Genomic DNA, 16,404 nt, shown 5'->3' on the forward strand with positions numbered 1-16,404 from the left:
CAGTCTGGCCATTCTCCTCTGACCTCTGGCATCAACAAGGCATTTTGGCTCACTGGATATTTTCTCTTTTTGGGACCATCCTCTGTAAACCCTAGAGATGGTTGTGCTGAAAATCCCAGTAAATACTCAGACCAGCCCGTCTGGCACCAACAACCATGCCACGTTCGAAGTCACTTAAATCACCTTTCTTCATCATTCTGATGCTCCGTTTGAACTTCAGCAGCTTGTCTTCACCATGTCTACATAACTAAATGTATTGAGTTGCTGCCATGTGATTAGCTGATTAGCTATTTGTGTTAAAGAGCAGTTGAACAGGTGTACCTAATAAAGTGGCCGGTGTATGTATGTGATTTTTACTACAGTAATTAAGGGGGAAATCCAGGGCAGCCCCAGTCTGTATGGGCCCCCATACAGAACACAATGAGTAACTTTTTTACTGCACAAATAGTGGTTGATCATTGATCCATTGTCAGCTGTGTTGGACGTCCCTCAACTGGAGAGTTTTCGAAAAAATGCTCCAGTCGTTATAATGATCCTTTTATTTGCCCGTCATGTCTTAAACCTGTGCAAAACATAGTGATTAATCAACAATATGATTTTTCATGTGAGTTCAATTAAAATCTCATCAACTCTCCCTGCAGTAGACAATGTGAGGAGGTCTGAGAAAGAACTACTGTTTATTTTTGTAACTGTTGAGTAGCTGATGTTTGCAGATACTTTATGTTTCTAATTCCAAGCGCTGATTCAAACCTGGTGTGATCAGTACGAATGTTCTCTCTGCTGAGGAGAATGTGCCTTCCCTTTCAGATGTTGGAAGGAACTGTTTCCTGTCCCAGATGAGGTAATATTTACCTTGCCAGTAACATGTTAGTACTGTAACAGATAGTGTCAACTTTAACTTTTTTTACCAACATGAGTGAGAGTTTGTTTATTATCACACATTGAAACACATCTGTCTCTGCATTTTTCTCACATTAGTTTTGTATTTAAATAGAAATTCTGAATAAAGAAAATGAAATGTACTTTGTGCCTCATTATTTTATACAATAACTGCATGTGTTTCTGCACACAGCAACCTAAGGATTGTTGGGAAAGGTGAAGAACACATGTAATATGACAGGGCATTTGATTTATTTTTATCTCATGTTTATATGTTGACACGCATATACTTTGGACCAATGCCACATTATGTGGTACTGTTTTTGGCATAATATTATCAAAGAGACACTCAGGAACCTGTTGTTCTTTTTCGGGGACCCAGCTTGGCTGCTGACCCTGTGCTCACCACTACTAGTGAACAAGACTTTGGTTGAGGGTGCTTTAACTTAAAGGGATAGTGCACCCAAAAATGAAAATTCAGCCATTATCTACTCACCCATATGCCGAGGGAGGCTCAGGTGAAGTTTCTTGCGGAGATCCAAGGGGAGAGGAGGTAGCAACACAACTCCACCTAATGGAGGCTGACGGCGCCCAGATTCAAATGTCCAAAAACACATAATTGAAACCACAAAATATCTCCATACTGCTCGTCCGTAGTGATCCAAGTGTCCTGAAGCCCTGACATGGGGCGCGTAAGCCTCCATTAGGTGGAGTTGTGTTGCTACCCACTCTCCCCTTGGATCTCCGCAAGAAACTTCACCTGAGCCTCCCTCGGCATATGGGTGAGTAGATAATGGCTGAATTTTCATTTTTGGGTGCACTATCCCTTTAAGCGGTGCTAAAAGGCAACATAAGTGGCAAAGGGCACAACCCAGAGCGGGGCACCAAAATTGCACCCAAGTTTTTACATTAAAAGAAAAGCTCGCTGGGGGTGTAGTGACTAGCCCTATACTTCAGCTGCTACTGGTTGTTAATTGGCTGAATTGTTTGGACGTGTACTTACCAGTGCTGTACATCGTCATACGTTTATTTTCTCACCAGTGTCTGTATGTCTGTTTAACTTAAGTTTCAACACAAACTTCCAATAAATACAGCCATATGAATTTTAATATGAGCACAGTCTAAAACTGTCTGCTTCCCAACACCAACAACACCTGTGCTTACTGGCATGAACTTGAATACCTTCACCTGCCTCAGTCAGTGACAAAAGCCACCTAGTGGTGTGGCAGCTTAGTATACTTAACACAAATCAAACATAGGGCTCGAAAAGGGAAAATGCTACAGAGAGCTAATGCGAACTGTGGTCTGTAGTAAGGGCGCCACCTCTTGGTCACCTTAATGTGTTCATTAGTGAGTGATCATCACAGTAGAAACATGACAGACGATTGCTGGATATAGTTACCCAGCTATTTGTCTTGTTTGTAGAAAAATAAAAGTGTATTTTTACTGTGGAACTATGAAGGCGAGACACCTTGGGTGAAAACATATACTGATTAATTTTGAGTTTTGGGGCTATTTTGCCTCCATACTTTCCAAAATGAACTACTGTTTATTTTAGTTCAGATTATTGTTCTGGAAATGTATGTAAAAAAAATAATAATACACATTTAATAAGATAATCACTAATTTGCATATTTAAACCTGAAATTTCTAAAAACAAAAAATAATTGTTAAAAGGTTTAGTGTCCTTCTTATAAGAAAACATAATAATAATGATAGATAGATAGATAGATAGATAGATAGATATTTTAATTGTATGTTATACAATTAAATTTTGTTGGAGCAATACAGTTAGCAGCACATAAATATGTACACATGCACCAACACACACTCGCTCATGATCACACACATTCATATCTATATTTTTAAGATATATTATAAATAGTAAGTTAAAACAATAAAACAATAAAAACAGCCAAACACAACAGTTATTGCGCAAAGTCTATCATGACACCTTGGGTGGGTGGGTTGGGGTTTAGCGCATTTCAAACATGAAATGCAGCCGGAAGTGCTTTACAATAAGGGAATTACATGCACTGAGTGCCTCACATAAAAGTAGACAGAATAAAGACAATTCAATATAAAAGGACATTTGAATACAATTAAAACAAGAAAAGATAAAAATAGAGTCCACAGAAGCAATCATAGTTTAATATCAGTAAAACCAGTAGCTTAAAAAAAACATAGATAAATAATAAATAATAAATCATAAAATTACAAAATTGTGACACCATAAATCACAAATTCAAGTAAAGGCCTATGACGTAGCAACATGTGAATTTCCCTGTTTTTAATAATGTCGAGCCTGGTTTATCATTAACTGAAATATATAACTCCATCTGTCTTTATTTTATATTCTCGCTGTTGAATTACTGTTGTTTTATTTTGAAAAATCTATCTGTGTGTGTTTTAATGACGCCAACGGCTGGGCATTATTTTGAAACCCCTCACCGGAAATGACTCCGTGTTCCAGTCTGGCTTGACCTGGACTTGACACAGTGTGCGTGGATTGGAAAGTTTGCATCGTGGAATCAGGAAGTCCAGAGAAGCGTCAGTGTCAAACAGAAATCTGTGCAGCCGCTGTGAACGACTCGGAGCTGTAAAAGTGCGTCGCCATGCTGAGAGGAGTCCTCAGACATGTGGTGAGTAGTTTTATTGTCACTGTGGCGTCATTAAAGTTTGAGTCTGGTGTTTTAGCTTCAACTGGGAGTCTTAAAAGTCACCAAGTTAGCTCCATCAGGGCTGCTTCACGCGCCCCTGTCATCAGAGGAAAAACAAACCAAACGCTGTTGAAAAATCTGCTAATTTAACACATTTTCCTCCTGTTTTAATAACTCACACTGTGAACTATAATTAAACATATTTTCCATACTCTCATGAAGTACTTTTAAATTCGGTATTATTATAATCCAGAAAGAGGCAGTAATTTTAGGAATATTTCAGGCTTTAAAGTAGGTTTCAACCTGCTACACACGCTTAACAGACCCCTCTACAGCCTCCTGTTTGAGCCTTAATAATAAAGGGACTCTTGTAGTAGCAAACAGCATTTAAAGGAGTTGTCTCTGACTCAGTGACTCCAATGTGTTCACAAGCAGAGCTCCTCCACAGCCACTGTGTTGTCATGCCTCCTCCTCATGGCTATACACACCTGCTGCAGTGTGAGGATGACACAGATGATGAAGATTTAACTTCCCACTTAAAGGGACAGTTCAGATTTTTTGAAGTGGGGTTAAACGAGGTACTTATCCATAGCCAGTGTGTTGCATGCAGAACATGTCAGTCAGTGTGCCCCCAGTTTGGAGAAGCAGGCTGGAGTCTGACATGGATGATAAGCAATGTACTGCTGTGGACGGGGGGCTGCAGCTAAACATATTGTCGCCACCTAAAAATTAATATATCAGTTTAAGTGTATGCAGTGTTGGCAGTTTCTGCAGGGCTTTACCTTTCTGTCAGACAGCTTGCACAGACAGGAAAGCAGTTAATGGCTTCAGTTCCTCATCTGTCAAAGACACCAGACTCCATTGACAAAAACAGAAATTTTGTCTAACTGAACGCAGGAGCTGCGGCCTCCATCAGTGTGGTGTTTGTATTATTGTGTGCCAAAGTCACTCAGTAGCATCAACCAAAGAAAAGGTTGAGGCAGCCTCTCTGTTCAGCGATGTTAAATCAATGTTTTTCTGGCATTAAAGAGAGAGCTATTACGGCTTCATGTTTCAGTTGCACTCTATACTGGTGCGTGAGGCACGGCAGCTTTATTTGTACAACACATTTCATACAGCAGGGCAATTCAAACTGCTTTACACAGCAATAAAATATAAAACATAATACAGGATATAGATTTACAATAAAACAGTAAAGATAAAGGATATAACATGTTAAATGAATTACTAAATGATTTACGTTTTTAGTTTTGACTTAGAAGTGTTAAGAGTCGGGGCTGTCTAACATCATCTGGGAGGTTTTTCCAGGTTTGTGCTGCATGGTAACAAAGCGCTGCCTCACCAAGTTTTGTTCTGACTCTTGGGATGGTCAGTGGGCCGGCCCCAGATGTCTGCAGAGTCCTAGAAGGTTCATATGTCGCAAGCATGTCAGAGACATATTTGAGCGCTGAGCCACAGAGTGATTTATACACAAGCAGCCAGATTTTAAGATCAGTTCTCTGAGTGACAGGTAGGTAGTGTAAGGATTTTAGGACTGGAGTAATGTGGTCATATTTCCTAGTTCTGAATAAGGTTGAAGCTGAAGGTGTGAGATGGAAAAGGCGGTTTGGTGCAGCACCTGCAGTGATGTGGGCGCTGCGCCAGTTGGTCGTGGTGAAGAGGTAGGCAAAGCTTTCGATTTACTGGTCCATCCATGTCCCAGCCCTCACCTATGGTCATGAGCTCTGGGTAGTGACTAAAAGAATGAGGTCGCGGATACAAGCAGCCTAAATGGAGTTTCCTCCGTAGGGTGTCTGGGCTCAGCCTTAGAGATAGAGGGAGGAGCTCAGAGTAGAGCCACTGCTCCTTCATGTTGAAAGGGGTCAGTTGAGGTGGTTCAACATCTGATCAGGATGCCTCCAGTTAGAGGTGTTCTGAGTACGTCCTACTGGTAGGAGGCCCCGGGGCAGACCCAGAACACACTGGAGGGATTACATATCTCATCTGGCCTGGGAACGCCGTGCGGTCCCCCAGGAGGAGCTGGGAAGCATTGCTGTGGAGAGGGACGTCTGAACCATGTTGACATCTGGATATCATGGTTCCTGTCATGGAGTAGATGTGGTTTTGGGGAGCTCCATCTTGACTTCACTTTTTACCTTACCCTAAAGACCTTTAAAGGCACTATGTGTAACAATTTCAGTTGTTCTTTGAGACAAACAAATTTTGCAGTCAAAAGTGTGTCCTAGCACATGTGTATTTACCTCCATCAGCGTATCTAAGTATGTCCATAAGCTCCGAAATTCCCATTTACATATACATTGTGACCGGTGTCTCATCGTGTACGTGCGCTATCTTTAAAATACAGGTGCATACAGGGACATACTTGAGAAAAACGGAATCGCCTTTCGTGTTTTCACTTGTCGGTTTCCGGTTTCCGCCTGCAGGTAGAGTGACGAAAAGCAGCAGCAGGCAGGCTAGTCACAAGTGCCGGTGCCAGAGAAAGGTAATGCAATCACAGGACAGCGCCGCTGTTAGCGGGGAAACGGCTCACAGCTAACAGCGACAAGTGGCTCAACCTCACACACCTCATCCCTCTCCTCGCATCACTGCGCCGCTGTTAGCTGTTAGCTGTTAGCTGTTAGCTGTTAGCCGTTTCCAGCTAACAGCAGCACTGGCCTGGCATTACCTTTCTCCTTCAGCAGCACTCTCCACCTGGGAAAGGCTGTCCCGATGTTGACCCTCGTTTTTTGAATTTGCCGGTCACGTTGCCTTTTTGATTCCCTTTTGCGTTTTCTTGGCGATAAGGATTCCGTCTCCCGTGATGCTGCATATGCATGATCCTGCATTATGCTCAAAGAGTCGGACTTTGTTATGCTACATTTGTTATGCTGCAGTAGTGCCGGGGTAGTAGCGACACCGCTAACAGCTGTCAGCGGCACAGTGATGCGAGGAGAGGGATGAGGTGTGAGAGGTTGAGCCACTTGTCAGTTGTCAAAAGACAAGACGTGATTGGGTTGTTTCCATTTACACCCGCTCCAACAGTCCTACTTTGAACACACAGCCAGCATGGTGAGGAGGGGGTTTGTGAACTCGCGTCGTGTGTGTCTGTGTAGGAGCCTGAAAGAATACTCCATGAAGTATCGGATGACATGGTTTCATCAATGTTATCATAGCTTTTTGGTACACAGCAGCTACTGTTGTTGCAATACGCGTTTGAAACAGTGAGGCGCTAGAGTGCGCTATCCGTTTGAATGCAATATATGATCTCAACACTAGATGGGAGAAATTCCTACACACTGTGGCTTTAATTCCTAATTTGCGATTTTAAAGTGAGCTGTGAAATTCTATACAATGTGACAAAACCAGGCAAAGGAAAGAAACAAGAAAAGTGCCCCTGAGAGGAAATTTCTGACGAGACCTCAACTATACTGGTTGTCTCAGGCGAAGCTAAAGGTCATGCTACTAGCACCCTTTCTCCTACCAGTGAGGATCTCATGGCTGCGATAAACATGTTAAAAAATGTTGTAAACTCTATATGAGCCTGATACGATTCCCAACATCCACTCTCACTTTTTGGGGGGCATTTGCAGAGTGTATTGGCTGAGCTTAGGTCTGTAGCTGAGCACTCAGTGCAGCTCAGTCTTCAGAAAATGTGTTAGCATTGTATATTTCTGCAATGGAAACTATACATTTGTATGTTATTATGTAGGGGACACGTTGAAACTTCATGACTGTCATTCATCCATTTTCATCCGCTTATCCTGGGCCGGGTCGCGGGGGCAGCAGTCCGAGCAAAGCACCCCAGACGTCCCTTTCACCTGCATCACTGCAGCTGTGATCCATTTCATGCTCCATTCAAACCTCACTGGTGAGCAAGACTCCCAGATACTTGAACTCTCTTGCTTGAGGCAGCAACTCTCTCCCAGCCCAGAGGGGACAATCCACCGGTTTCCAGCAGAGGATCACGGCCTCAGACTTGGAGGTGCTGACTCTCATCGCGACCGCTTCACACTCGGCTGCAAACTGCCCCAGTGCATGCTGGAGGTCACGGTGTGATGAGGCCAACAGAACCACATCATCTGCAAAAAGCAGAGATGCAATTCTGAGGTTTCCAAACTGGACCAACAGGGCTGTGATTCATGTGTGGTTTGATGTAGGCACAAAAAGCACTTGGTTATGGTGCAGAAGAGATCATGTTTTGGGGGAAAAGTCCTCGCTGGAAAAGTGGTGAAAAACAACCACATGTCGAGACACTATACCCGATATTAAAACAGCAATGACTCACTAAAAACAACCGGTTTATTGTTATTGGCTTGAACAGTAGTCTGCAGCTTGGCAGGCATGTTGCCCGGCTGACACGCCATCCACCACCTCCTCCACCTCCCAATGACAGTCAGCTCATACACTACATCACCTTTGAAATGTCGATATTATGCAAATCTAACATATCAGTGGTATCTGTGGACACCATCAGCAGCATAAGCAGCTTTTGTGTCCAGGTTTTGCTGCAGTTTCCATGTTGTGGTTTAGTGTAGGATGAATTCAGAGTTGAGACACTGTCGTAGCATCTTTGCTCACTCTGAGTCAGATCCTCCAGGAAACACACAGCAGCAGCAGCAGCAGCAGCAGCAGCAGGGAGGACCTGCTGAAGAGTTTTAAGGGCCCTTCCTCTGCAGCTCCACTGGATGTCTGAGAGTCTCCGCAGCTCGAGGGTGTGCTGACCTAGATTTATGGCTTACCATGTTTATTCAAATATAGCATGGCATTTTGGAGAGTTAGTGATGAAGGTGTTAAGTTTTTCCAACTACTTAAAAAAGAATTAAAAATAAACACAAAATCACAAAGTACGCTATTAAATAAAAACATTAAGAAAATAAATTAAGGGGTGTCGGTGGCTTAGTGGTAGAGCAGGCGCCCCATGTACAAGGCTGTTGCCGCAGCAGCCCGGGTTCGACTCCAGCCTGTGGCCCTTTGCTGCGTGTCACTCCCTCTCTCTCTCTCCCCTTCACGCTCATCTGTCCTATCGATTAAAGGCTTAAAAATGCCTGAAAAAATATCTTTAAAAAAAAGAAAAGAAATTAAATTAAAAATCACAAACTACATGATTAAATAAAAAAATAAAAATGAAATCACAGAGTACATGATTAAAATAAAAAAGAATTAAAACAATTAAACAAACAAATAAATAAAAATCACAAAGTTCATGATTAAATGAAAATAAATTAATTAATTAAAAATCACAAAGTACATGATTAAATAAAAAATAAAAAAGCATAGGCCTACATGCTTACATTTACACTCACCACTAAAACAAGATTCAACCCTGACACCGAACATATTGCTTGTCGCTTTTGCATTTTGCCTTTGGATTTTGTCTGGACTGTTAAGTGTTTGAAATAACATGAAAAATGTAATAAAATTTGAATTAAATTAGATTTAAGGTTAAATTAAATTAGATTATAAGTGAAATAGAAAATTACATTTCAATCAAATGAAGTTAAATGTATATAAATGCAATTATATGACAGTCTATCTATGCAAAATCTCAAATAAATGAGTAGATAGCTTTCATTTAGAAAGCTGTGTTTTTCACATGTTATGTTGCAGCTTTATGCTAAAATCTTTTATATTCAATTTTCAATCATCGGTCTACACTCAACACCCATAATGACAAAGACAAAACAGGATTATAGATTTTTTTCTTCAATTTTATTAAAAAGGAAAAACTAAAATGTTAGATATTTTTATATAATTTGTGTCATAAATTTTAAATATGAAACTTAAAGAAGAAAACACACATTACATTAAGGGAAGTGTGAGGTCTTAACACATACTCAGGACGTCAGAATGCCTAGACTATATGTTATCAGGAAGTCACACTGAGATCAAGATCTCATTTACAAGTGAGACCTGAGTACAGAGTACAAAAATATAATGTAATAAAATAAAATACAGTATTAATGAGAGATATAATAATGAAATAGGAAGGACAAAATATAAATTCTGAAATATCCTTGGTGTAGGTATAAACTGAGATGTACCGATACCACTTTTCCTTCCCGATACAGATTCCGATCCCTGAACCTTAGGTATCTGCCAATACCGAGTACCGATCCGATACCGAACGTAAAATAAAAATGGATGGGATATGAATTGTTGTATGTCTCAACTCCTAAAACTCTATGTAAAATATTAAGAAATAAATACATAATAGTAGAATGAATGCCATAAAACATTTTTTTATTATTATTATCTAGCGTTGACACAGATCAAGACACATGTTAAAGTGCAGCCGCACAATTTGGTAAAAAAGACATTTTAAAGGCTACAGTAGAATGCTTTTTAAACTCTGCTCCGTTTCTGTTTCCTTTGCCTGTAGCATGCGTATGCGTAATGACGTGAGGCATTACGTGGTATCAGAATTGGTCATAGGCTATTCTCGCCGATACCTGATACCGCATTTTAGGCAGTATCGGAGGCATTTCCGATACTGGTATCAGCATCGGTACAACTCTAGCATAAACAAAAAATAACAGTCATATAGTAAAAATCTACATTATTGAGACAACTGCATGACAGATTATGAATTATATGTCAGCCCCATGTTGTTTCCTTTTGTGGAGGTGTAATATTGAATTGCTGAGTTCCCTTTGTGTGATGTTTCTTTAAAAATAGTTCAGTTAGTACACACAGTATAGTGCAGTGCTCAGCGGCCAGAGGAAGGAACCTGTTCAAGTTAAAATTTCTTCTTTCTTTCAGAGAAAAAAGAAAGATTTCTGCTGCAGATTTAACAATATTGTGTATTGAAGAACGGCTTTGCTATTTTTCCCTGAGTCCGGTACATTTATTTAATGACTGTGCACTACAGTGTAGTTTGATGCAGAATATTTTAAAAGTGGTGAATGATACATCCTACAGACGCTGGGACGCATCATCAGTGATGTATCCTGGGTTCATCGGGTGTTTCGGGTCTCGCAACATCATACACCCTCACAGGTGACCCAGCCGGGGTTGATCAAGCCCCGACTTGTGTCCCAGCACCATTAGCCCATGGATCGCCCCTCTTTATCCAGCGCCACATGGAGGCTCTCTCTGCTGTACGTGTCATAGCCCTGGTGACTTTTTTCTTCATCAGCCCGCTCATTCACATCTGGGTGTTGGTTCGGAAGAGAGATCGACCGGCAAATCCCCTGCAACCTACTTCTGCAGGATGGCAGTGTGCTCTCCAACCCTGCCCCGCCACTCCTCCACCAGTTCCTGCTACTTGCATTCTTCCTTTCAAATGACTCTTCCTCTTCCCGTCAGCTCTATCAGGGCAGGTTGTTTAGTGGCCTCTGACAGAATGATGTCAAGTCGCAAAAATGTCACTGTGATGTGTGCTGGGAACTTGAGTTGCCTGACCAGATCAACCATTAGTGGCCAGTCCGGTGCGGTGGCGAGGAGGCCTTCAGCAGCTCTTGGTTGTGGTTTGGGCTGCTCACCTGCCTCGATGAAAGACGTGCTGCTTTGGAGGGCCTTGGTTACATTTTCTATTTTTATAATAGCACATTTAGAGGGTTGTGCAGGCTTGTTGCAGGTAATGTATCAACACTCATAGTTTGTGATGGGGTTTGTTGGCCTGCATCATTTTCAAAATGCACTTAAAATAGTCATAGTTTTTAAATAAATATGGTCTCATTTGGGCTGTACAGCTAAACTGTGTCTGTTTAATGGGTAGAAACTGTTTTAGTGTTGCTTTACTTCATCACTGCTGCTTTGTCTGTGTGTGTGCAGGGTGACAGCTGAATCCAGGCCTCCTCTCTGCTCTGATAGTGATTAACCAGTACCTCCAGTAGGAATGTCCTACTGGTCCGTTGGCCTTCCCCAGGACTCTGCAGACACTCCCAGCAGCATGGAGCCACAAAGCAGTAAGTGATCTATCCTTCTACATGGCCTTGTCTCTGTCTGTGTGAGAAGCATCAGGCAGGTTCATGAGGGGTCTGACTGCAAACTGAAATGTGTCGATGTGTGGAGGCATCGTAGCAGCGCTTAAATTTAGCAAAAAGAGAAGTGAAAGTGTGATTGTTTTAGAGCCGCACGCTGTATCTGCTGCTGTTTAACTGTATGTATGAACCAGACTGAAAAAGATTCACTCTCATATGACACACACACACACACACACAAAGCTTCTGTACCACATTACAGTAGATTGTAGTTCAGCTGTGTGCTAGATGACAGCAGAGTTAATGACAGATGATGGAGGATGACAGCAGGAGATGAGAGACTGTGGTAGATTAGATTATAGTAGGTTGACTGTCCACCTTTTCTTCCCAGCAACAAGGAAGCTGCTGTGATCTGCTGTTATACTTTAACTTCCTGTCTACGTCTAGCCTGGTTCCAGACCATAGACCCCGCCCACTCAACTGAGTAGGCTTGCATCTCTGGTCTGGCATACTTCAATGAATTTGCGATTTATCTCGTCCAAACGATGGACGGACCAATGAACGCCGGGGGTCTAGCGATTAGCCAATCAGCGTCACGCTGATGTCAAGCTGTACGCCGGTGGGTAACTGGTGAGGATAGCAACAATGGCGACCGCTACAGATCCTACAGACCACATTAATGATGCTATCGAGGTATTTCGCCACTACTCGCGTTAATGGAGGACCAAATTAAGGAAGCTGCTAAACTGGATTTAACAGCGATGCAGCTGGGCATGCACGACGACGGAGACATTTTAAACGGGCAATGCTCGCTTGTTTTCGGCACCCCCGAGGCATGGATACTAATGACGTCAGATTCTGGGTGAGTCGTTGATCTCTACTGATTGGTTAGGGAAAAATCAAATTCCCTCCCCCTTGTAAATCGCCTTCAATGGAAGCCATGTCAGACTGAAGGTTCTGGGAGCTTCAGTCTGACACTCAGGCTAGTCTACGTCAGAAGTGGGGACAGGTCTTGTGCTGGTTGATGTTGAGTTTGACAGTGAAACATGGTGCACGACTTTTCACACAAGTTCACTGTTGTAGACAAATTTTGATGTCAGAATAAAATCATGAGTCTTACTCAGGTCTGCCCCCTGAAAACTGATGGATCAAATCATCAGTTGGTGACCCTTCAGGTGACTGATATTCCTTCAAGTGAAGCGGTCTGTTTTTTTGTTGTTTTGTTTTTCTGTCAGTGTACGTGTGGGGACATTTTGGTCCCTAGATTTAGCTGCAGAGTCAGCGATTCTTGCTTTGACACTGCTCTGCTCTGCAGGCAATCAGACCCAGACCAGGGTGAGTCTGAGTGAGATGGAGGTTTTGGCCGGTCAGACTCCGAGATAATGTTATCTTCTGCCTTCTGCTTAGAAGTGGTGAATTTACAGCTCACAGAAACATAATACGGTACAGTCTCTGGCTTTTGTTTGATATCGAGTGTCCAGGCCCGCCGTCAGGGAGGTCAAAGGGTACAGATGACCCCAGCCCAAGGCCAACCCTTAAATGGGATCAAGCACAGCAATTTATTTACTGACTTAAATCACTGACAAGTTCTATGTATTTACACGATACATAAATGTAATTTTATACTTAAAACACATCTCAAGGTGCTATCTGATGCCCCCCCTGCAGGTATTGTGACATGGTGCGGCCCATCTGACATGAGTCAGGTGCATGATGCGGAGAACTCACAAGTGCTGCTAATATAAATGTGAGGTGGACTGTTGCCTGATTAGCTAAGTCAGAATGCCTCATTGAAAAACACAGACCACTCAGGGAAATGTCAGAGTACCAACAAGAAAATGAAAGCAGCAGAGAGGCAACGGACAAAGGTCTGGCAAAAGAAAGTGAAGAAGCAGCAGGTATGACAGGAAGGGCTGCAACTAACGATTATTTTCATTGTCGACTAATCTGTCGATTATTTCTTCCATTAGTCGACTAATCATTTTATCGAAAAATGTGTTAAAATGTTGAAAAATGTCGGCCTGTCTCGCCCAAACCCCAAAATTATGTCATCTAATGTCTTGTTTCATACCCACGCCAAAGGGTTTTAGTTCACCGTCATGGGAGAGTGTGTAAAGCTGCCAATATTTGAACGTAAGAAGCTGCAATAAGAGTATTTTGGGGCACTTTTGTTGTACTTTTCTGTGAAAAACGACTCAAACCGATTAGTTGACTACTAAAATAGTCACTGATTATTTGAATAATCGATTAGTCATCGATTAGTCGACTAATCGTTGCAGCCCTACTGACAGGCAGAGCTGAAGGTGTGGGGTGAGGCGGAGTAACTTGGCAAATAAAAACGGTTGTATCAGGCTAAGGTTTAAAGCTACAGTGAAGACACAGGTATCATATCAAACTAGAGGGCCTGAGGCATCCATTGGTACTAACTATGCTATGCTATCTTGTCGGAAAGGGGGCCAAATAACGCTCCAAAGTTGCACTAAATTTAGGCAAGGGATAAAGGAATACAGCCATTTTTCAAAATGGTGTATTTAAATATTTCTGCATACTAAGGTCCGCAAACAGTCTTGGAATTACATAAATTGGGTGTGACTGCAAAACTGAGGGTTGACAGCCATATATTCTTCACACCATTTCAGTTCTGCACACAATTTAACCAATATTTGTTCACTCCTGATTTGATCTTAGGATTTAATCCCTTGCAGTAACTTCTTCAATCAGTGTTTGATTGCACTTTCCTCTAATCATTCATTGGGGTCCAGTTTTTCAGCCCAGGACAAACATGTGACAAACTCTGCTTTTCAAGATTAGGAAACAAGGTCTTAACCTTCTTGTTTTCTTCCCGTGAGCTATGCAACTTTTGTCCTACAAGGTCAAATTGACCTGAAGACAATAGGAGGGTTAACAGTAGATACAAGATACATGTGGAAACGTGATTAATTTGATTATATTCGCAGGAGGTATAAAATGTATCGGGACTTTGAGCTGAGTGCTGTCAAAGGTTTGACTGGTCAGTGTAAGATTACAGTAGATCAGAGCAGAGGCAGTGTGAGGGAGACAGATACAGGAAGCTCAGAGGCTGGCGTGGCTCTTAAACAAAGGAGCATCACTCCCCGCTCCCTCTCCCTGCTCCCCCCTCCTCCTGTTCAATACCTCTCCCTCCCTGCCTCCCCCCCCGTTCTCCCACCCCGTTCAGCCTGTCACAGGGTTAGAGAGGAGGCAGATCATCCAGGGAACACAGCTGGGTAGAAGCCACACAGCAGCTGAGGGGAAGCCATGAAAAGAAAGTGCTCAGCTTTAGATGTGATAGAGGCAGGAGGAAGAGGAGGAGACGCTGCTTCGCTATGAGCAGGTTAGTGGGAGAGAGGAGCAGACGACAGAGCCCAGCGCTGACTGAGGCTTGTTTATATGCTGCACATGTCGGGCTGACTGAGCCTCAAAGCTACTGAGCGCTGAGCTCTGACTCTGCGATCAGTGTACTGACATCAGATCAGATCTCAGTGTGGTCTGCAGAGCTGTGATGGATCTGATGACTTCCATACTGTAGAGCTCATTAATGCAGCACTGGGTGTTTATGAGGATGCATTAACCTGATTCTGATGTCTGAACACATCTCACTCAAGTACGCATGCATGGATTACACTGGGTTTTAAGGGAGGATTTTTGTGGGGTTTGAATGTTGTTTAAATGTTTCTTAAGATGTCTTTAACAGCTTCAATTATAAATGTCACATTTTAAAGGGAAATAACAGGAATTTATCCACTGATCAGGTCAGAGGAAAACCTTATGTGCACCAGAAGGATTTTATGTAACAGTCGTCTGAATTTTTAAAATCAAAAGGATATTAACGTAAATTATTTTACAGCAAACCATCATAACTGTGTTGGGACAAAGTTATAGGAGCAGTTATGGCTGCGTCTGCTTAACTTTGCTCCTGTGACTTTGATTTGATCCCACTAACACGCTGTATCACAGAGACAGAGCATAAATAAAGGGATAGTTCAGATTTCATGGTTATTGGATTACTGTAGGAAAAGCAGCAAAAGAGCTGAAATGGAAGCTCAGCAATGTACTACTGTGAATATATTTTAGCCTCTTAAAAGAAGTCCCACCTAAAACAACCAATAGAAGTTGAGGTGTACGATATATTGAGAGTATTTCTACAGCTTAACCTTGCTGTCAGACAGCCCGTTTGAACAGGGAAGCAGTTAACAGCTTCAGTTTCCCATCTATGCGCTCGTCAAAGCCAGACTCCACTGACAAAAACAATAATTTTTTGCTCGCTGAACACAGGAGCTGCTGGTCTACTGCTGCCTTGACCAGTTTGTGTTATTGTGTGAATTTGGTGAATTTGAAAAGCCAAAGTCACACAATAACACACACACACAAAAAAAAATGGTGGAGGCAGTGGTAGACCAGCAGCTCCTGTGTTCAGTGATGTTAAATCAGTGTATTTCTCAGTGGAGTCTGGCTTTGAAGAAAGTAATTCAGCAGCCTTTGTCCCCTGTCAGAAAGTAGTGTAAAAAGGTAAAGCAGGGAAGATACTCTCAATATGCACTTAAACTGAGATATAGAACTACACAGTGTAAGTGATCCCTTCTTAACTGCAGTGTTTCATAAAAAGAGGAAGCTTGTGGTGGGACTGTCTGTTGGCCTTTAGGATCACTGGGGAACCAGGCAAGCTGCCGACTGTCTGAGTTTATTAAAGGGAAATTTCGGTTTATTTCAACCCGTCTCCTATCGTCCTAAATTTGTTTCAAGTGACTAGTGACATAGAAATAATAGTTAGTTAGCATGTTAGATACAGCCTAGATACAGCCGGGGCGCATAGTAGTGTCAGACCTGTTAAAACATAAGTAAACAGGCAACCTTCAAGTGCAAAGTTAGTCCACTAAACAAGACCGCCTCATATCGTTAGGATAAATGTCAGAGAACATATAGAAAACGACATGTAAACGTGTTGT

At 42.2% G+C, this 16,404-nt stretch overlaps 1 protein-coding gene and 1 long non-coding RNA gene across 6 annotated transcripts in view; one reads left to right on the top strand and one right to left on the bottom strand.

Moving 5' to 3' along the window:
• LOC126395578 (uncharacterized) overlaps positions 1 to 16,404 on the bottom strand; it is a 280,183-nt gene that overhangs the window by 177,329 nt on the left and 86,450 nt on the right. The gene's annotated exons all lie outside the window — the stretch shown is intronic.
• lrrk1 (leucine-rich repeat kinase 1) overlaps positions 3,413 to 16,404 on the top strand; it is a 122,484-nt gene continuing 109,492 nt past the window's right edge. For 2 of the 4 annotated variants that reach the window (XM_050052229.1, XM_050052245.1), the window contains exons 1-2: positions 3,413 to 3,521; positions 11,292 to 11,425. In XM_050052229.1, the coding sequence (XP_049908186.1) occupies positions 11,356 to 11,425 (70 nt within the window). In that variant the 5' untranslated portion in view covers positions 3,413 to 3,521; positions 11,292 to 11,355. Of the gene's footprint in view, positions 3,522 to 10,955; positions 11,095 to 11,291; positions 11,426 to 14,658; positions 14,793 to 16,404 lie in introns of those variants that run through there. The other 2 variants (XM_050052238.1, XM_050052254.1) reach the window with 2 other exon arrangements.

Source organism: Epinephelus moara, chromosome 1, assembly GCF_006386435.1.
Source record: "Epinephelus moara isolate mb chromosome 1, YSFRI_EMoa_1.0, whole genome shotgun sequence".
Taxonomy (NCBI): domain Eukaryota; kingdom Metazoa; phylum Chordata; class Actinopteri; order Perciformes; family Serranidae; genus Epinephelus; species Epinephelus moara.